The following is a 23,701-nucleotide window of genomic DNA, read 5'->3' as shown; positions in this document are numbered from 1 at the left end:
ATACCAATACATATTGTACCTGATTGACAAATCTTGGTTTTGTTATTACAAAGAATGTGATCCAAACAAGTGTTACTGATAATACGAGTTGGTTCATTTATGAGGTTTACAAAATCAAATACATTTAGAACCTTTCTGTATTTCCTTAACATTGCACATGAGTTTACAGGCAAAAAATAATCAATGTTGAAGTCGCCCAAGACAACGATCTCGCAGTCAGATTTGTGAGATCGTTTCTTCAAGATAGTTGATAAAACCATGGTTTCCTTCAGGTCTATAGCATACTCCAACAATGATTGGCTTTGTCCTGGGAAGAAGTATTTCAAACCACAGAGCTTCATTTTTGTTGTCATGTAAATCAGGTCTTGGATTGAAAACAATGTCATTTTTAATATAAGCACATACACCACCCCCATTTCTGTTTCTGTCCTTACGAAGAGCAGTGTATCCATCAATTGAAATTTCAGAGTCAGTAAACGAATTGTCCATGATTCAGAAATACCTATTACAGCAGCTGATGTTTTTCTTGCCAGGTACCTTATTTCAGAAAGCTTAGGTGAAAGGGATCTGGTATTCAAGTGAATAAAATGCAGACCTCTCCTTTTAAAACAGTCAAATTGATCTTCTTGAGCTTCCGATGGCCTAGGTATTCTAAAATCAGCGTTAGAATTTTGCGAAGGACCTGGGTTCATGGAGACATCTCCGGATAAAATAATGAGAAGAGTAACTTTGATGTTGCTTTTGTTCAGGTTACGTAAAATACGAGTCTTATTTGATGAGTAAGATGAGTTGGGAATCGAAGCATGTAGTTGGCATATTACGATCGGCGAGCGTAGTACACGCATTGTCATGATTGTAGGCGTTGGAATGAATCGCAATTTTCTTCATTATACCTCATTTGTTTGGCTCGAAATTAAAAGGGGATAATGTGATCAGTGAAAACAAACATTTAAATAAGAATCTATTCTTTATGCAAATCAAAGTTCGGATTTGGTTGTAAGCCTGAATGACAAACAAAAATCAAATATCATGCTTAACCTTAATTATACCGGTTTTTGTACTATTATTATTATATATTACAATAATGCTCTTATATCCTTATCCGAATAACAGGCTGATGGAGATGGCGACGGGGACGGTGACGTGTGTGACAACTGCGTCGACATCGCTAACTTTAATCAGGTTAGTACCATAGCCCTGCGGGACAAGATTTTGTCCACCCCGATCCTGGCATTCCTCGAATATTACCAATATCCGTCACGAAAAATTTGGAACAAACCCGCCAGATTCGGACTGATTCATTTTATTGCACACTGGACCGGCCGACCCTAACTTATATTAACCGAATCCCGATCCATTCTAGCTTTTCCAAATCCGCTCCGAAGTTTCACCCAGATCAGATAAAGTAAGAATGACCTATATGTATGCAATGACACTTGCACTCACATGAAGTGAAATTTTACTGGGAATCAAGAAATTAGTGATCACAACGCCGTTTATTTTTCCTGACCCCATTAACATATTTATTTTGTGTTAAATATTCTTGCCAGCCAATTTCAAGTTTGTTATTTAGAATATTATAAGTCCATTGGCAGTAGTTTTCTTGTATACGACTTTCATGGGTTTGGGGTACACGGTCATCGGGTTGTGCTTACAACTTGGGATAAAGTTAATAGAAGTTCGGATTTGGTTGTAAGCCTGAATGACAAAAAAAAATCAAATATCATGCTTCCTTAATTATACCGGTTTTTGTACTATTATTATTATGTATTACAATAATGCTCTTATATCCTTATCCGAATAACATGAAGTGAACTTTTACTGTGAATCAAGAAATTAGTGATCACACCGCCGTTTATTTTTCCTGACCCTGAATCTAAAAAAACCCGGTCCGTTTCAACTCGGCGAGAACTAATACGGCCTAATACGATCCGTAAATTAAAAAACAAATCAATCCGAGTTGCTCCAATTAAATCTATTTTAAACATTCTTGCCTGCCAATTCAATTTCGGTCTTTTAATGGATTGGAAATAAGTTTCTGTTATACGAATTTCATTGGTGATTCTGGTTGTCGTTTCTTATATGGTCGTGCGTCTTGAACTCGCCACTCACAAAAGGTGGCGATGTTACATTTTCCCAAATTCGACTCAAATTAAATGATGATATCTCTGCTAAGGAAGAAGTTATTGTCATGCTTGTGGTCTCATTTTATTGCTAAATAAAATGCACTTTAAACCCTGTAAAAAGAATTGCATTAGCCTTTTTAATACTGACACTGTGCTTCATAGAAGTCAGAATGGGCAGGGTGGCGGAGGTGGGGGATGTGGAGGTGGGGGATGTGTATGGTACACACAAACTCTATGGGATTGATATTTTTAGTGCATAATCTGCTTCTGTAAAGGCTGTAAATTGGATTTTGACTCTATTTAGCATCTAAAACACTCTATTTTTAATCATTTACCATTGGTTTAGTCTTGAAAATACAAACTTTTCCATACAAACTACCCGTTTTCATATTAAACACTGTAGTAAGTAATGCGGATGCACTTCAAATCTAAAAGTTACTGTAAAATGTTAATTACTTATCATACCATAGTCAAAGTATAGATTTTCTGAAGGGAAATTTGATGAGGAATCTAAATATGAACTTACTTTTACTGTATGAGTTAGGGGCAAAATGTTTCAGTTCAAAATAGGTTGAATTGTAAAAAATTCTAACATACTTTGGGACACCCTGTATTCCGAGATTACCAAACAGCCGTGATTTTGGTTTCTTCCAAAGTCAGTGGGTTCCCCCTATCCTATAACCAAATGAATGTTGTTTACTTCCAGTTCATTACCCCAAGTTGGTTATAAGCAATGCATTAAGTAACCCATTTTTTATCCGAATCTTTTTTTATTCCACCCTGTATAACTTGAAGGTCACTCTGTAAAATGAGTTAAAATGTGTATATTGGAATTGCCTATGCCTTCAGCTTTCCAAAAATGCTAGTTTAGGGTTGATAATTGTGGAGATAATCTAATTAGAAACTCGATTGGTGTTAAAATTCATAATATTTGTGATGTAACGCTAAGGGTGGCGAGTTCAGGACACATGGCCATATAATTATTTGTTAAATACTTCAATATGTTTTATATAGCTCTGAAGTTATTTTAAAAGACCACATTCTTTGTATTTTGCTTCATATGACGTTCTGTGCATAATTGTAATCTTGAATTTGAATAAATCGAATTAATTACAGGCCGACGTAGATGGCGACGGCAATGGAGATGTGTGTGACAACTGCATCAACAACGCCAACGCTAATCAGGCTGATGCAGATGTCGACGGGCATGGAGACGAGTGTGACAACTGCGTCACATACATCAACCCCGATCAGGCGGATACAGATGGTGACGGGTATGGAGACGTGTGTGACAACTGCGTCAACAACGCTAACACTGATCAGGTTAGCAGTTAACAAGCTTTTGTCATCTTTGGTTCAAAACAAAATAAACTAAAAAAACCACAAAGTCCACATTACGTTTGGGTTTTGGAAAGAACCTTCTGTTAAATCATGCATGACTCAATTACAAATCTCTACATCCCTTTCTTCTTGTCTATTGATATTTTGAATAGTGTTTATCTTTCCCTAATAGATAGCGCACTGATCGATTCTTCCTGCATATCAATATGCTTCGTTTACATTACATTACAGAGATCGGACACTAATCCCTACCATAACAAACCTAACATAATAAACAATGTTCACCTATATTACAGGTGATATAACAGGTCTATATTACAGGATTAGATTAGTAAACTATGATCTATTTTCAAGTGTTATTATTGATTGAGCAGGAAAGATGTGATACTATTTTTTTGTATAGTAGTCTAGTTGCCGGCGTCAGGTATACAAAGATTTTTTTTTTATGATGATGAAATGTATGATGCAAACTCATAGGTGTTGTGCGTTTGGCAATTTGGGAGGGGTGGGGGTTCAAAATGACCCATAGGATTATAAAATCAAAATTTCAATTGCTCAAATACCTCTTTCAAATATATCAAATTATTTACATAAATAAACAAACATAAATAAATAAATAAATAAATAAATAAATAAATAAATAAATAAATAAATAAATAAATAAATAAATAAATAAATAAATAAATAAACGAAAAAATTTGAACAAATTGTAGCGTAGCATTAAAATCATAAATATAAACCATTGCTGGCAGGAGGACTCGAACCAACGATATTGACATTAGCAGTCTGATGCTCTACCACTGAGCTAGATGACAGCATCTAGTGATGAGGGTCGAGTTTTTAGCTTATACAGTGTTTGTCTGTGATAATGCCGCCTCGTGAAAGAAATAAATATAAAATCTCAATTTTTAATTTAAATTTATTTGATAATTTTTTAACCTATATTTTCTTTAAAGCAGGGACAAATATTTCCCCTTTGACCGCTAAATGAGAATCTACTTCTTTTATTACTGATTTAATTCCGCGATTTGTACCATTAAGCAATATCAAAGAATAATGTCATGCAACTCACAACAGATATTTAGTTGGCTTAGTGGACTCGCACAGTGCTTTTTAACCGGGAGGTACCGAGATCGATTCCCACCTCTGCCTGCATTTTTTTTTAAAGACTGGGAAATAATAACCTGACATTCGCCACTGACATTCGTACTGCAGAAGCGTTATAACTTGTTAAACCAGGAAAGTTGAATCCTGGTTAAACTTTGCTCCTTCCGTAAAAGGGTACATTATTTTGGCACTACATTATTTCTTTTTTTTTTTCCACATTGCTGGTATTAAATATCAAATGGTCATAATTGGCGGTCACTTCAAATCATCCCCAACTGAACGAGGTTCATGAATGTCCTCTCATTGTTAATTGGTGGAGGATTTAGCCAAAGCAAACATAGACTAAGCTTTTTACTAATGCTATACATAAGTATAAGCTTATTATCCTCTTCAACAATAGGATTAAAGATTGGTGCTTGACAATTTGAGATGGATGGTCACATTACGTGCTAGTGTCATTGGCTATTGTTAAAAGGCAATAAGGTGTGTAATTGCAATATTTCCTCTGAATAGGAAAGACTCTACATCGAACCATGGATGCTGGTGGTTCGCAATACTGTTATTTAAGAGAAGGTATCTTCCAAATCCAAATCGAAATGAACAATAAACCTAAAAATGATCTCTAATACCCTTGAAATGACCTCTAATAACCTTAAAGTGAACTTGGACAAAATTGTCTAATTGAATACATGCACTAAGATTCATAGTAATCCAACTATTCATAGTAATCCAACTAATTACACATAATTTGACCTTTCTTTGACCTCTGGTGACCTTGAAATGATCTCCATCATGCAAATTGAACAAAATTTAAATAAAATGTTAAGTTCAATAACAATTTATCCCATCCCAGCAAACACAAACTGTTTTACAGAAAACGTTTAATGTCGGGTTGTATAAATGGTATAAAAAACGTTTTAATAACATTCAAAACACATTTTTGAAAATATGCTGCAAAACATTCTAAACAGAATGTTATTTAAGAGTCGACAATATATTTGGCAAAAATGTTCACCCAAATTTTTTTACAATAACCTTTTTAAAACGTTTTCATGACCTTTACGGTATATAACCCGACATTTAAATGTTATTAAACATTTTGAATAAAAGTTTTAAGAACAATTTTGTGTTTGCTGGGATATGCACCTAACGTTGAGGCCTTTTGACACTATTGTGATGATCACTTGACAACACAGATACTGAACTTTCATGTGATTTTTAGTATAAATCAGCTCTCTCTCTTTGAACCCCGCATGACCTTGAACTCCAAATCTGTGGGGATCTCATGGATGCAGGTCATTTCAAGCTCACCAGAGGTTATACAAATGTTAAACTTTGTTATTAGATGCGTTGTTATGAGACTTTATGAATGTATTCTTCATGAAAAGATAATTTTGTCCAAGTTTCTTTCAAGGTAATCAGAGGTCATTTCTAGGTCACGGTTGATAATCGTGGTCGTTTCAGACCACAACATACCTATAACAAGAAATGTCTTTAAAAAGACAACGCCATGGATGAAATTCATGTTTCATAATTTTACATTGACAAGTACTTGGAATTTTTTGTTTGTAGCACATGCACAACTAACCGGGTGGGAAATATTGTTACCACCAATGACATACTATAGGAAATTCTCAAGAATTTTTATGTTGAAAGCTAAATTGAAAAATGTGTGCTAAATAGGTCTACATTTAATTTATATTTGTACAACAAAGGGATCAATGGAAATCACATCCACCGAGTTTCGCATCAATCCAACAATCCATATTCAGGCGACCTTAAGAATGTTTGCTGCCGGTGATCATAACCAGCCATGACAATCCAAATATCTATTTTCAGTAACTGTTAACTTTGATATGACCTTGATGGTTTTAATGCTTAATTGTGATTACGTTTTATGGCACGACTTTGAATATTCTAACAATCCAATAATATATACTTAGTAAAACCTCAGATGACCTTTAAAAATTTGGCACAGAATTGTGATCGACAATCTGACAATCTATACTTAATTCACCTCGGATGACTTTGATCTGACATTCAACATATTCGCGCTTACACCCATCATGTCCATAACAATGCAACTCTTAAAACTTCCTGCCAACTCTCTAATTCATAACTCTAAATTTCTGTCTGTTTACCTTTTCTGTCTTGTACCATTTAGTACACTACATTTTTTTTAAAATTAAATGGCTAAAACTGAAGCAAGAAGAGGCTTTCAAAAAGACGCAGTTGTGTGTAGTAATTTGTTTATAGGTGTATAGTAATTTGTTTTAATTTTCCATTTTCGTATCTAATCTACTCTCTACTGATCTTACAATAAATCAGTGATTTGAGGCATAATGATACCAACATCCTGACTCGTGGAAATACAAGCTTTCAAATCAATATCACTATCATAGGCCTATTTAATCACAGATTATACCACATCATTAGGGTTCCAATTAAGATAAGCAAACATTGCTGGGTAGATAACAGGATTTAGTTGCAAGCACATTAAATCAAAAAGACTGCATGATTACACAATCCAATCTTGCATTTGCTGAATGAATTGAATTGTCATATAATGTCCTAAAACTTAATTTGTGAACGGATTTTCATCGTCGACAAAACAAAATTTATGTTTAATATATTAATATTATTTCATTGAGAGCATTTCCCTTAAATTTCTTCCATAAATAATTACAGAGTATTATCTGTTTACAAAATAAGCGGTTTTTTTAATTGTATGTTCAGATTCAATTAGCGTGCAATTTCGTTATCAGTACTACCTGATGATTCTACAAAAACATGACCTTGCTCATGTTTACATTGTATAGTCAAAAACGGATAATATGCATTGATAGCAAAATCCGTTTCTGAGTATACCAGGGATGGATGGATGTGGTATAACTGGTATTATGAAACTTTGCCTTCTAGGAAAAATATTTCTTCTTTTTTCTGTTAACATCCGTGGGCAGACACTGGTCCATACACGAAATGCATGTACCTCAGCTTCAATTCATGAGCATAAACATCAGTGTAAAGTGATATCTGGGCCCATGTACGCTACTGACCAGCTTCTTTTGTTACGCATAGTCGCGCTAAAAGTCGATCGATACAATGTTGAAATCAGCACCTTTTTGCTATGAAATTCATTTTCTCGGTCAAATATAAAGCAATATTCTTTTCTTCAGAAATGTCACATACTGCAGTTACTGTCCATTTTTCTATACATAATACACAGTACTCTCACCATTGACGCGTGACCTCTACAAACAGTGCATGTTAGTGCCTATGGGCATTGCCTAGTTAACGTCACTGTGTGAAAAATAACCGGCCAATATTTAAAGTGTTCTCTGAAATTCTAGAAAATATAGTTTTGTATCATGTCCTAAATTTTTAGCTAATTTAGGTGTTTGGATATATTCGCACTTTGGTGTTTTAGTGTATGTTATAGGTAATAGGGCATTGCCTAGTAGCTCCTAGTTAACGTCACTGTGTGAAAAATAACCGGTCAATATTTAAAGTATTCTCTGAAATTCTAGAAAATATAGTTTTGTAACATGTCCATTTTTAGCTAATTTAGGTGTTTGGAAATATTCACACTTTGGTGTTTTAGGAAGGATATGTAAACGACAGATAACACCAAAATATGAAGAAATTATTTCCAAACCGTGTTAAGTCTGCAATGATTATGTTTCTCATTTTCAAGAATGCTGGTTAACAATAAGCAGACTATTGTCTCATTCCGTAAACAAAAACCCACACAGTATCGCCAAGTCCCTTCTAGCCGTCAGCAATTTGTGCAATTTATGCAATTTTGAACTTAGATTATTTTTCTCATATCCTAGTTGCTTCCAATGATCGCTATTTGTGCAATTTGTGCAATTGGTGGAAAGGGCTTTAACGTGCCGACTATATAAGCAATTATGACATTGATCGCCAAGTCCCTTCTAGCCGTCAGCAATTTGTGCAATTTATGCAATCAGAACCCCCCGGCAGAAACCCACATACAGGCGTCAACATTGGGAGGGTGATTGTATGGACCATCTCCCCTGACAAAATATTAGTGGGATTTATCCTCCATCCCACCAGGATCTTCGCCTACAAAAGGGATCCGAAATTCTAAACTTCGAAAATAGTCAAATAGGCATACTGATTAAAATACAAAATAACAAAACACAAAATAACTTCCCATGACAATATGTCGGTTCATGAAATACAAAGTTTGTATTAGATCCAACACAAAGGTTTTTACTGCTTTTGGAAGTGGGGGGGGGGGGGCCGAAATTTCCAAAAGTCGGCGGCAATGAAATTACGACCCTCCCCCCCTTTTCGGCGACAAAAAATTTAAGACCCCCACCGCCGATAGGCCTACACCTTAGGCCTATTTACCCCCTAAACAGGCTAAAATTGTATTGAAATCATTCTTTTTGAATCAAAATAACCACACTATCTGTGGTCATCTTGTAACTCCCTACATTGTGGTCATCAAAAATTTTATGACCCCCCCTATTTTTCTTTCCAAGAATTTATGAACCCTTCTGAATATTTGGGACCCAGCGCGAGCCCGGGAAAGTTGAGTGTAACCGTAGTTAGGGTGGTGACGGATTTTGTTTTGCTTATAAATATCCTCGTACGTATCATTCTTCCTTAAATTTTCTTTCCACCAATTGCACAAATTGCACAAATTGCACAAATAGCGCTTACTGGAAGCAACTCAGATATTGCATAAATTGCAACACCTGTGGCTATTTCTACAATTTGTAAAAATTGCTTACGTACATGGCTATTTGTGCTATTTGTACAAATTGCACACTTTCTTGCAACTGTAGGCAATTTGTGCAATTGACTGACATAAAGATGATGATGATGATGATGATTAAGGCAGCCCGAAAAGTTTAGTGTTTAGTGTTACGGCTGTTTTCGGACTTGTTTTTTCTTTCTAAACATCCTCGTACGTATCATTCTTCCTTAAATTTTCTCGGTTTGTAATAAGGAGGGACACTCACAATAGGCAATTGAACCCTACTGGTAGCGCTGTTTTGTAGATATAGGAGATGAACTAGTTAGGGTCATATATCAAAATGTATAAAAGCTATGATTTTAGTACTTGCTCTATGTTTCAATTACTTTCAACCCGGTACAAGCTTTATTAACGGGGACCATACATTTTTATGAGAAAGAAATCCTACCATCTATCCAAACTCCCGTGTTATTCCAATGCACATTTTGCTTCACCGGGCAGCCCTGGCTTGGTCGTATTTGGAAGATTGGTGTCACGAAACCGTAATAGGTAGAAATTTATTACTTTCTGTCAATCAAGTATGGTTTATTCTCTACATGTCAATCTTTAAGTAATTAGCATAGTCCTTATAATAACGGGGGACCGCCTTGATGAGTAAATGACAGCAAACCAGTGAAAAATATCCCAAAACTCGGTCAGTGGAGCTCCGCTCGTACATGTCAATAGCGTCATTATCGATTGGATTAGTCGACCGTAGCGGATAATTCGATCGCTCATTGGATTAATATTATCACGTGGTAATAAATTTGCATTGGACAATAGATTATTATAATGTTTTAGAACTGCATCGGTTTAATCTTCACTAAGCGGGTTTATGACTGGAAAGGTCACGTTGAATTTGCCGTGGACATAACTGCACTATGATGCGCATCATTCAGATGCTGCTTCGTCGCGTATATAGTCTAGGAGCTGAATCTCATACGGGCCTTAATTAAGGATAGAGTTCAAAACCCATATCTACCAATGTTTGTTACCATAAGGTGTTAGGATAGACCTTCTAGATCACTGCTAAGGGGTTATGGACTCAAATTGTAGGGTGCGTGTTTTGCTAGAGGTCACGAAAGGTCACACAGGGGTAAAAAACTGAAAACGCTTCTTATTGAGAGATATGTCAAATTACTCGGGGGTACCACTCAAATATGACAGTGTACGCATGCGTGACCAAATATTTTTTCAAACACCTCCTAAGTGAGTTTTACCTACCAGCAAATTTAGCCCCTTAATAAGGTAATTTAATATAGAATTTACCCCCTAATGAGTTTAAGGCTAGTAAAAAATGCAACAAATGTACCCTTTTTAGCCTCGTAATTTACCAAAAATTTGAAAAGGTACCCTAAACAAGTTGTTCAGATTCAGAAAACTACCCTTATTCTTAAAAATCAGTGTTTTTTAGACCCTAAATGCGTCACGCGCGTAACTTGTCTTGCCTAAAAAAACCACCCCTTTTACTTGTTTTTTTGGTCACGCATATACGTACAGACCATTTATGTGAGTGCCCCCCGGGTTCGGTCCAGATCGGTCAGAGGTATTTTGGATTTTCGGGTTGCCCCACACGGCGTTAATTCCGTATCTCTGATGTGTTAATTACAGGCCGACGCAGATGGTGACGGACATGGAGACGAGTGTGACAACTGCGTCACAGACACCAACGCCGACCAGGCTGATGCAGATGGCGACGGGTATGGAGACGTATGTGACAACTGCGTCAGCGACGCTAACACTGATCAGGTTAGTAATCAACGAGCTTTCGCTACACGTGGGGAAAACGGAATTGTCATATTTGGTTCAAAACAAAATGAACTAAAAAGACCACAAAGTCCAGCCGTGATCTTGAAATGACATCTTTTGACCTTGAAATGACCTCTGATAAACTTGAAGTGACCTTGGACAAATTGTCTAATTGAATACGTGCGCTAATATTCATAGTATCTCAGAAATGTCACATTCTGTTATTATATTCGGAATTTTTGAGACTTTATGAATGTATTCTTCATGAAAAGATAATTGTGTCCAAGTTTATTTCAAGGTAATCAGAGGTCATTTTCCATAGGCATAGATCGGGGGGGGGGGGGTAACCCCCAATATTTTTGTAAGGGGGAAGGTCCATACAATCATCCCCCCAATGTTGACGCCTAAATATGGGTTTCTGACCAAATTAACCTCATATTTGCCTATTTTAGCAGGCTTCGCGCGCATTTATTCCACTTTTGCACCATATTTCTTCAGTTTAGCTTCAAAATAGCAAATTTTTTATCGCGCTTCGCGCGCATTTGTAACATAGACTTATTCTGTTGTCAAAAGGTGCTGGATTCATTATACTTCAAGAATTTGAACCTGTAAGATTATTATCTTTGAAAAGACCAGTATTGTATTCAATCTATGATTGCAGAAATACAGAGGTGATGAATGCAACCTGCTTGTAGTGAAGCGCGATATGTTCAAAATTGTTTTGACCTATTGCTATGGTAGTTAATCCGATTTATTACGTAACTTCGCCATCGTATGCATAACAAAAGAAGCTGGTGACTAAAGTTCTGCCTGATGTGTAGGAGAATAGGCTTCAAAATACGAAACCCTTTTTTCTGAAAAGGTACATGTAGACGATAGATAATAACAATTTTATCTAAACGCCTAACGTGTTAAAAAGTGTTACAGCACTTGCCATTTAGCTAAACGCGGGGCTAAACCAGAAACGACATGTTTAGATGTGAAACATCAAACTATATAATGTAAGCTAAACACCACTGTTTAGCTTGTGTTTAGATTATAAAAATGTTGATGTTTAATAACTATACGGGGTGTCCCAGAAAAAAAATACCGGGTGAATGAATTTGGACAGAAGTCGAGAAATAGGCATCAGAATCCAAAAAACTAAAGCGTGTAGCGCATCTTACTATGCATCTTATACGCTAATTTTACTTGAATCGGTTGATTAATTGCGAAGAAATGAAAATGAAAGAAAGATCACTCAAGTACAACACAATGCGCACTAGTAGTTAAAGCCATAATGTGTGATTTGCTTCACAGCGACGCCCTCAATTTTACTCGGATTTCTACCTTTTGCATAATTATAATGCCCAGTGGTGTGCTAAAATACCACGTAAAAGACTAAGCCTGAAGTGCTTTAATAACAGTAAAATTTAACTTTTTATATTAAAACCGGGTCGACCCGGTTTTATTCAGAGTTCATCGATCGACTGCTTACTAACGTCTCCCGTGGATGTCAGCTTATGTGTACACACGTCGAGCGCGATGCTCCGTGCAATATTACATGTTATGATCGGTGAGCGTAGTACACGCATTTTAGGCGCTGGAATAAAATCACAATTTTCTTCGTTTACCTCATTTGTTTGGCTCGAAATTAAAAGAGGATAATGTGATTAGTGAAAACAAGCATTTAAATAGGAATCTATTCTTTATGCAAATCACACATTATTGCTTTAACTGTCAATGGACTTTGTTGGGTAAATCCTTTTCGTTCTTTTTTAAACACATTGTTTAAAAATAATATGTTTCTTGCAAAACGTTTAATTAGGTTTAGTGTAAATTTGATAAAATTGCACGATATTGAGAATGAAAGCTTGCATAAGATAAGATAAGATAAGATGTTCGGTACTTGTAAATATCTTTTTTCGTTATTGTTGATATCATTATTGCATAAAGAAATATTGAATAAAGAATTCTAGCTGGCTAAAATAAATTTAAATAATTTTGGAATATTCCAAGAAATGGTAATGCAAAGTTTAAATCTTTTAAAACTTTTAAAATCATGATATCAAAATCACACGTAAAGCTGTAAGCACTCGATCATTGTCATTCTTAGCTCAAATGTTCTTTGGAAAGTTAAAAATTACATATTCGCACAACACAAAGAATTAAAGCTGGAAAGCTCCCAATTGCAGAAAGCAAAGTTTTTCCGGGCTACCTGTTGTAGTGTTGTTCATCAGCTGTTGATTTCATTTTGGATCAGGTTTCAAAATATGAAACGCTTTAAGGTACATGTAGATAGTAATGAAATTATAATGAAAGACAAAAATAAAAAGATTTTATCGTCTGATGTCACTGTCAATTACGATCCTTGATTGGTTTACACGGGTTAATAGCGCGTAAAAGGAAGGCCGATTTATCTGGTGCCGGTCGGAGAAAAGGAATAGCAGAAATAGCAAAAATTACGTACTTTTACAAGACAAAAAGCAACTTTTCTAGGCATTGTTGACATGGTGCCTTCGCGAAAGAAAGTTTCCTACTATAACGACCTAACTTTTGAGATGTTTGAAGGTGCAAAATTAACAATAAGGCGTCCGGTTATACCGCCGCGTTCAGCAAGTCATCATCACGACACTTGTAAACAAACCGTGCTCGAGTTTGATTGACAGATGACGTTTGACGAGATAAAATCTTTTTATCTCTGTCTTTCATTATAGGCTAAACGCCTAACATGTTTGAAAAGTCTTACAGCTTAGGGATTTACATTGCAGTTCTAAAGTGTTTTTTTGAAACCATGTTACTTCCGACCAAAGCCAGCTAACATCATCAGGTGACTTATTCTAATTAACTGGTTACCATCCACACAATCTAATCCCAACCGTAACCTACCCCTAACATGTATAAACCTTATCCTAATTTTATTTCTATCCTACCCTACCCCATATCCTAGCCCTAATCATATAGCCTAACCTTAAGGCGGAAATGGGCTCATTTTGCATGCATGGATAATTAAAAATAAACACACCGTAGAAAAGTGGACTTAATTTTGTCCAGAATGAAAGTACACAGTGTTATAATGTCTTTTAAATGTAACTCTTGAAATAACCACCTATTTTATTTGCTTGATGCACCAAAGTACACTAACTTTTTCTTAACATTCGATTGGAAGTATTATAAACACTTCTACTATAAAAATATTTTAAACAAAAACAAAACAAAACAAAACTAGATATGGTGCAGCCTTATAAGGCCACGAAGTCCAGCAGTGACCTTGGAATGACCTCTGATGACCTTAAAATTACGATGGACAAAATTGTCAACAACGTGAAAAATGTTGGCACTAAGTTTAATAACAACTAAAACTAATCAAATAATTTGACCAAATTTATTTGGACCAGGATTATACTAATTATCATTAAAATTAACTTAAGAATTCTACCCCATTTGACCCCAAAACATACCTCCTCCCTGAATAAGCCAAGTTTGATTACAATCCTATATGCACATAATAGTACAGGGTGCTATTGGGTGATTTTTGAGTTAGTATCTAGTTTTCCTACATTAGTGGAACCAATATTTTTGGCATCGTATTTGGCGGTGATACAAGCACCACTGTCCAAGATGTAACATATGTGACCAGTTCCATGTCAAAGGTGACGCAAGATTAAAATGCTACTTCTTCCACAAATTTTATGATTCAGAGTGGGGACTTGCACACATGCATTGACCTCCGCTGGTACACAAAAGTTAATCTCCGATTTGGGATCAAATGTAATTTAGGGGCACTTCCGGCCATTTACGAAATACCTTCAAAATGCTACTTCTCGCACAAATTAAGAAGTACAGAGCTGGGATTTGCACACGTGCATTGACCTTAGCTGGTAAACAACAGTTAAAGTCAGATTTGGGGTGAAAGGTCATTGAAGGGATCATTTTCGGTTATTTATTAAATACCTTTAAAATGCTACTTATCACACAAATTAAGTAGTACAGAGTTGTGATTAGCACATAATGCAGTTACCTTAGCTGACACACTTAGGCTATTATCTAATTTGGGGTCAAAGGTCATTTAGAGGTCACTTCCGGGCATTCACATTTCACAATATACCTCAAAATGCTAACTCTTGCACAACCATTACAGAATGGTGACTTGCATAGTCATTGACTTTAGCTGATGCACAAAAGTTAAACTCCTAATAGGGTTCAAAGGTCATTTATGGGTCCTTTCTCCTTAACGGCTACGGCTAGGTTCAGATCTATAGCTAGCTAGATTAGGTTGATCCTGTAGTTTGATCAGCTCGTAATCGACGGGAATTGTGTGGTTTTTACCATTACGCCAAAAAGTAGACCCACGTTAAGAGTGATATATAGTTGATATGTCTGCTTTATAACCTGCGTGTTAAAAAAGTAGACAAAGTAGAAGACTTGAATTAATGATGTTTCTGGTGAGATGTCACAAAACAATTCTCGAAATAAAATATATTGATATCAATCCGCGATGTTATAAGGCCCGGCGGTTAGGAGCTGATCAAACTATATGTTGAACCTGGGATGGTTTTGATGATTACATGCTGAACACATTATTTCAAATCTATTTGGTTGACCTCTGATGACTTTGAAATGACCTTCATCATATTTTGAATCATATCAACATCACATATACTAATTTTCATTTAAATTGGAAAAAAACTTTTAACCCTTTTGACCCCCAAACAGACCCCTCCTCTATCCTTAAGCCAAGTCTGATTACAATCATGCATATAATGCTAGAGCCCTTTTGGCATTATTATAATGATCACAGCGCTTAATAATGCAACAAATTGTGAATTTTAAAGTGATTTTCAGTAAGGCCAAAACAAAAAAAAGGTTTGTCTCAAAGTTCGCGCGCGCATTTGTAAAAGCACACGATTTGACAAAAAAGAAATGCGGAAATTTTTTTTATTTCAAATTTTTTTTTTTATAGTTTTTTCCAGAAAAGTTGGGCGAAAATCAGACTTTTTCTCAAAATACCATAAAAAAGTCGGGAATAAAAAAAAATCGCATTTCGCATTTGTTTTCAAACCACTCGTGAGCTTTGAGACAAACCTTTTTTTTGGCCTAATCAACCCTGTATGACCTTGAACTCGAATCTGTGTTTACCCCATAGACACCAGCTAATGTCAATGCATATGTGTCAGTCGCATTTCTGTACTTAATGAGCTTTGACCCAAAATATGTGTTTACCACATAAATCATGGATAATGCCAAGGTAAATGTCCAAATCTCATTACTGTACCATTTAATTTATAGGAGAAGAAGCTCATTTGGTAAAAATCACATTAATTAACCAAAATTACTCATGCGTGACGTTAGACCCCCAACTGGGTCATGTCAATTAATGTAAAGGCTGGGGTAGAGGAGCTTTTGCCAAAGTTTGGTCATAATCGGTCAAATAATGAAGGAGCTCGAGCAAATTATAGCAAACATTGACAGAAGAAGAAGAGAGAAACTGCTGAAATAAAAAGGTCTGGACTAAGAAAGGAAGAAGAAAGAATCAGTTAGATTTCAAGACCTAGCCATAGTAACGGCTAGAAAAGAAACGTATAGCCTGATAACTCTGTCTAAAAAGTTTTGGGCCAAAACCGCTAATTGCTCACTTATTGATGCCTCTGGCCAGCATAATTTTGCAAATGTTTTTGTGTACATATCCAAATGTATTTCGGTATAAAGATCTTAAACATACCTCAATGACATTTCGTACTACACCGTAGTACTTTCTTAAATTGACTGATCAACTCTCAAACTCTTCGTCTGTTTCCTGTTGGAACTTGACGTTGATGGCGTTTTGGAGTGGAGTAATTGGTCAGAAATGTGGGGTAGGAAGTGGTTGCCCTCGTCTCGGTTGAAAGTGTTGGCCCCTTTTGCCGGATCAAGATGGCTTCCTTATGTCTTCGTTTTCTGTTTTGTTCATTGTCTCTGATTCTGATTTTTGCGTCTTCCTAATCAGTTACCTGGTTTTCTTCCGCTACATGGTCTGTTATGGCTGATTTGTTTACCTCTCCTACGACAGAGGCCTTTTTTCTGAGATCTTGTGAAAGCCTTATTAGAGGCTTTGTCATCCATCAGTCTTATGTTCGTTAAGGCGTGTTCCGAATACCCACGCGATTTCCCTATGTAAGATTTTTTCACAATTATAGTAGTACTACACCCTGATAAATTTTGTGATAATTTTGCATTTTTCTCAAAAGATAACTACACACTGGATAGCAAGGAATCCTATTACTTCTCTGAAATTTCAGTGATTCAAGACAAGTGGTGCATTATATTTGTTAAGAAATGAATGAGGTACATTCTCGCGGTACCTCTTTCTGATCATAAATTATGTACCGCTTGTCTTGAGTCACTGAAATTCAGTGTAGTAACTGGATTCCTTGCCCCTATAATATACATAACTTTTGTTACCAGTGTGTTATTATATTTAAGAAAAATGCTAAAAAAAATTACAAATTTCTCCAGGGGTGTAGGACCACCTTAAGGCAAGGAATCTCATAGACACACTCCGATGTTTGTATTATGTCGCGCATGTCTTTTAGGGTGTACCAGTATGTTCATAAAGGTCTGACGTGGCTTGAATGTTGGCTGGATACCATGTTTCTTAAACACGCGCACGCGTCTTGCTCGCTGGGAAAGTCCCTCTTTGTGAGGAGGATAACCATCCCAGCAAACACAAAACCGTTTTTAAAACATTTTAAATGAGTTATATTTTGGGTTTTGGTTTAGGTAAAAACATTTTAATAACATGAAAATGTCAGATTACTTTTGTATGAAAACACACTACAACAATATTTTAAAAATGTTTTCGAAATGTCATTGTAAACTATTTTTGCAAACATTTTTGGCCAAATATTTTGTCAACACTTAAATAACATTATGTTAAAATATTTGCACCCAGCAAACACAGAAATGTTCTTAAAATGTTTTTACAAAACGTTTTAATAACATTTAAATGTCGGGTTATATAAAGGTCGTGAAAATATTTTAAAACGTTATTGTAAATATTTTGGGCAAACATTTTTTGCAATATATTTTTTCAACCCCAAAATAACATTCTGTTTAGAATGATTTGTACCAAGTTTTCACAAATGTTTTTGGAATGTTATTAAAACGTTTTTATACCCTTTATATAACCCGACATTTAAATATTTTCTGTAAAACATTTGTGTTGGCTTTGCAGTAAATTACAGACTTGACATTTAATATGGAATACTTCTTCGCAAAATTTCAAGACTGGTCTGGTAGAGGTCTGCATAAAGGGCACGTGCTAAATATTAACTGGGATGTGTCGGGAGATGGTGTAAAATATTGTTTGGCAGAAAATGTGCTTTCCATTTGTTTACATTATGGTGCTTATAATTATTGAATTAGCCTAAAATGGCGGATTTAAGGAGACTGATTTTTATTTTTGTGGGGTAAAATTTTTGAATTTGAGCAACATTATTCTGATAATATCAAATTCATTGTTGTTTGAGCCGATTTTACTGAACCTAAATACCAATAAGTGTTCGTCAGAACTGTAATGCACCTGTGATCTACCAGTTTTGAAAGTGGGAGGAGCTTTAAAAATATGGCTCTTAAAGGTGGTGCGCACTCAGATAGTTTGAATGGTCCCTGGGGCCAAATGTTATAAACCTACTGTACACAAAGAAATAGTCTGAGTTCATTGGATAACCAGCAATCCACACATGTGTTTTTGTACCGTAAGTTTATAACATTTGGCCTCAGGGGCCATTCAAACTTTCTGAGTACGTACAGTTTCTATGAGCCCCATTTTAAGCTCCTCCCCTGTTCAAAAACTTGGTACATTGTAAGTGTATTTCAGCTGTGATGAATGCCAATTGCTGACGAAGTTTAAGAAATATCACCTCAAACCCCTATAAATTTGATAATAACAGAACCATGTTGCATAAAGTCTGAAATTGTGTCCCCCACAAAGCTCAAATTCCGCCTCCCTAAATCCGGCATTTTAGGCAAATTCGCTACATTATGAGCACCACTATGTAAACATATGGAAAGCACAATTTCTATCAAACAATTATTTTACACCATTTCCCGACACACCCCAATTAATATTTAGCCCGCGCGGTCTATGCAGACTACGTCCAAGCCAGTCTTGCAATTTTGCGAAAAATATTCCATATTAAATGTCAAGTCTGTACCACCAAATGTTATTTAATGTTATGAAAACGTTTTATACCATTAATGTACCCTTTATATATAAACCCGACATTTAAACGTTTTCTGACAACCTTTTATAACCTTTTGAGAATGATGTCGAAAACGTTTTGTGTTTGCTGGGATGCCTCTGGTGGTTGTCTCCGACTGGTCTTTTTTCTTTGCAGTCTTTTTGTTAACAGCTTAAAATGCCCATTCAGGGTAACCACATAATTTCAGGGCTTCTTTGATTTTGTGCTCTTCAACAAGCTTGTCTGCCTCTTCCGTAATAACTTTGTCCTTTCTGTCCATTAACGTACGAATGATACTGAGTTTGTGCTGGAGTGGGTGATGAGATTGGAAGTGAAGGTATTGATCTGTATGTGTATTTCCGGTAGACTAAGAGTTTAATTGAACCATCCTGCTAACGATGAGTGTCAAGGAAGGCAGTTTGACTGTTTTCTACTTTTTATATGTGAACTTGATATTGCCTGTTTTGATCAGTCAATTTGAGTAACCTCATTGAGGTATGTTTAAGATCTTTATACCGAAATACATTTGGATTTGTACACAAGAACATTTGCAAATTAAGCACCAGAATACTTTGATTTAACTGTGCAGAACATTTGATTTATCATAAAAATGTGCTAAATATTAGTGCCTCCAGGGGGTGCTTGGGGATTTGTGGTTGACATTCACAACAGGATTCTCACCTCTATTGATAAGGCAAAGATTGATGGCTAGTCTGATTAACCTATATCTCTGACGCATATTGCTTGGAAAATGAGACAAATAAGCTCAATTTCGGAATCCCAGGCTTTAAATTTGACATGACCCATTTGGGGTCAAAGGTCAATATGAATTTGTCCGAATGACATGAATGAAATAAAATAATTACAGGTTGACGCAGATGCTGATGGGATTGGAGACGTGTGTGACAACTGCCCCGGCGACGGTAATACTGATCAGGTCGATGCAGACGTCGACGAGATTGGAGACGTGTGTGACAACTGTCCCGACGACGTAAACGCTGATCAGGTAGATGCAGACGACGACGAGATTGGAGACGTGTGTGACAACTGCCCCGCTGTCGCCAACCCTGACCAGGCCGATACAGACGACGACGAGATTGGAGACGAGTGTGACAACTGCCCCGGCGACGTTAACGCTGATCAGGCCGATGCAGACGGCGACGAGATTGGAGACGTGTGTGACAACTGCCCCGGCGACGTTAACGCTGATCAGGTAGATGCAGACGACGACGAGATTGGAGACGTGTGTGACAACTGCCCCGCTGTCGCCAACCCTGACCAGGCCGATACAGACGTCGACGAGATTGGAGACGTGTGTGACAACTGCCCCGACGACGGTAACGCTGATCAGGCCGATACAGACGTCGACGAGATTGGAACCGTGTGTGACAACTGCCCCGACGACGTTAACGCTGATCAGGCCGATGCAGACGGCGACGGGACTGGAGACGTGTGTGACAACTGCGTCGACGACATTAACGCTGATCAGGTAGATGCAGACGGTGACGAGATTGGAGACGTGTGTGACAACTGCATTGGCGTCGATAACGCTGATCAGGCCGATGGAGAAGTTGAGATGGGAGCCGTGGTTGGTGATGGGATTGGAGACGTGTGTGATAACTGCGTCGACGACGTTAACGCTGACCAGGCAGATGCAGACGGTGACATGATTGGAGATGTGTGTGACAACTGCCCCGACGACTCCAACGCTGATCAGGCCGATGACGGAGACGGCGACGGGGTTGGCGACGTGTGTGACAACTGCATTGACGACGATAACGCAGATCAGGCCGATGGAGACGTCGACATGATTGGAGATGTGTGTGACAACTGCCCCGACGACTCCAACGCTGATCAGGCCGATGACGGAGACGGCGACGGGGTTGGCGACGTGTGTGACAACTGCCCCGACGTCTCCAACGCTGACCAGGTTAGTAAAATAAATCTCATGTGGAAACCCGGTAAACAGGAAGTAAAGAGAGACATGTGTATGTGACAATTATATATTCAAGAATATAGCAATATCTTATCTCTGATGTGTTAGATTTATTTTGCTTGGAATACCGTAAATCCTCGTCTACAAGCATATAGTGTTTTGGATGGAAGCTGATTTAATACGATACATGCATAAATATGCCAATACAATAGATTGGTCTTACAATAATACTAGTTTGTATATTCTTGGATCTGTAATTTATTTGCTCAAACTCCATGATGGCGCCTGGATTAATTTAGCTTTCATCAGAAGCACTGTATGCTTGTAGACGAGGTTTTACGGTATTCATGTTTGTCAATTTCAACATCAGCCTTTTTAATGAACCTCTATTATTTGTTTAAAACTTATTCTACCTCTGGGTTGTTATTTGTTTTTAAGCCCGTTTTATTTGTAAATTATGTATATCATTTTAGCCCTGGGCTCAAAACTGAACCCCGCTAGGGATTTTTGGAGACGACTATTTTTGGAAATTGAAATCAGGTTGTCTAAATAAATGTCGACCATGGGTTCAACGTCAAAATGGCTGGCAAAATCAAATATAAAGGTGTTTAAATTTTTGTTAGATTATGTTATTTTATTTGTAAATATGGTGTAATATTAATATTAGCTCAAGCCTACTTTTGTAAATGAAAAGCAATGTTCTTTCAAAATGTCCTCCAAAATGCCTTTTTTAAAAGGCATTTTGTTATTAAAATGACTTAAATCTACTAAAAATAGCAATTGATATTGTATTTCCATTTCTCTTTTCCCAGTACGTCATTTTCCCAGTCCGCATTAATGTGCACTATTTATCTGCATGTATACAAATGTCATAAATTTGATCGTATCTCCCCTTTTGTTTGAGTTGAAAAAGAAGATACATAACCGGGAGGCAATCAACACAAATGACCATACGGGTATGCTCCCCCGGAGTGACTCCTGTGTTTGGACCACGCAGCTCCCAAAGACCCCCCCAAAACAGAGCGCTGAAAGACCCTTGTTTTTGATAATTTCATCTCTAAAAGACCCCTAAATTGCTCATTCATCACATTTTTTTCCAGGCGATTTGCAGCTAAAAAGCCAAAATTGACCCTTGATTTTGACTGTTAGCTCCAAAAGACTTCCATTCACTTGTTTGCAGCTCCAAAAGACCCCCTTTTACCGGTATGCCATTCGCGCGCCGTCAGCTGCCAAAGACCCACCACTTCAAAATTCCAGGTGAGCATACCCACCAAAAATGTATGATGTACCCTCCGGAGATGCAAACTGCAATGTATATCGAGTTGTTCTGCCTAATTAGAGCAGTCCCGGGAGGGGGGATTGGGATTATCTGCTCAGCCACACAGTGATGATTTACTTGTCTTTGTAACTTTGCTAACTTTGCAAATGTCTTGATCTAGTTTACTTCAAAGTTACTGAACTCATCCAAAGTTGCAAACAAGACTGCTATTATAAGATAACTGCCCAAAGAAATGTTTTCCCGGGTCGTTGGGTTTCTCTTTTGACGTTAATACTGTATACACTTGATCTGGAGGCCTTTTTTGATCATTGATCAACGAACCTGGTATAGCATTTTCATCAACAGTGGATATTTCCTCCCTATATACCTTCTCAAGCTTGCAGGAACTACAATCAGCAAATAATATATAGTTGGCACACTTGCTAAATCTTGTTCAAGTGGTGGGTTACAAAGCATTGTTTTTTGTCCAAAAGATCTTTTTTTTGTGGTGTTTTGGGAAAATATCCATATCTTCAATACGAAAGGTCAAAATTTTCAATTGATCGTCGGCTTTTCATCCCACCTACATACACTTAAAGTATAAATCATCAGATTTTTAAAGTTTACTTCGAGTACTGTTAAATATCAAAAATATCAATTTTTAATCACTTGCCATAAAATGTGTATTACATTCCGAATTTCAAAAAATCAATATTATTTGATATCAGAAGGACATTCTTCGTATTCAGAATGCAATTCGATATGTCTGATGTGCTCTAATGTCCCACAATAAAATCCAAACGTTCATACCCCATCCCTTAATGATACACATTTCTTTTCCAGAAAGACCTATTTCTTTTGGTTGTTTTGGAGGCAAAACAGTATCCTCAATACAAAGGTCAATATTTTCAATTGCCCTTGGCTTTTTGTCCCAGCTATATACTTTAAATACATCATTTAGATTTAAAACACATATTCGAGACCTGTAATATCAATTTCTAATCATTTGCTACACAATGTAGGCCAAATTATATCGCGAATTTCAAAACATCAATATTATTAGATATCAGAACGACATTCTTATAGTATTCGGAATGTAATCCGCCTCATGTGCTCTCATGTCCCACCTAGAATACTGTCCAAACGCTCATACCACAACCCTCAAGTGCTTTTTTTTTTTTTATTTGTGTCCCTGTTCAATCATTCATAATACTA

General features: G+C 36.8%; 1 protein-coding gene across 4 annotated transcripts in view; it reads left to right on the top strand.

The window, feature by feature from the left end:
- Positions 1 to 23,701, top strand: part of LOC140158242 (uncharacterized) — an 82,090-nt gene that overhangs the window by 46,430 nt on the left and 11,959 nt on the right. For 3 of the 4 annotated variants that reach the window (XM_072181356.1, XM_072181357.1, XM_072181354.1), the window contains 4 exons: positions 1,114 to 1,182; positions 3,243 to 3,449; positions 10,954 to 11,091; positions 20,161 to 21,222. In XM_072181356.1, coding sequence (XP_072037457.1) covers positions 1,114 to 1,182; positions 3,243 to 3,449; positions 10,954 to 11,091; positions 20,161 to 21,222 — 1,476 coding nt within the window. The remainder of the gene's footprint in view (positions 1 to 1,113; positions 1,183 to 3,242; positions 3,450 to 10,953; positions 11,092 to 20,160; positions 21,223 to 23,701) is intronic. The other variant, XM_072181358.1, reaches the window with a different exon arrangement.

This window comes from Amphiura filiformis, chromosome 8 (genome assembly GCF_039555335.1).
Source record: "Amphiura filiformis chromosome 8, Afil_fr2py, whole genome shotgun sequence".
NCBI lineage: Eukaryota > Metazoa > Echinodermata > Ophiuroidea > Amphilepidida > Amphiuridae > Amphiura > Amphiura filiformis.
This window is presented reverse-complemented; position numbering and strand designations above follow the sequence as displayed.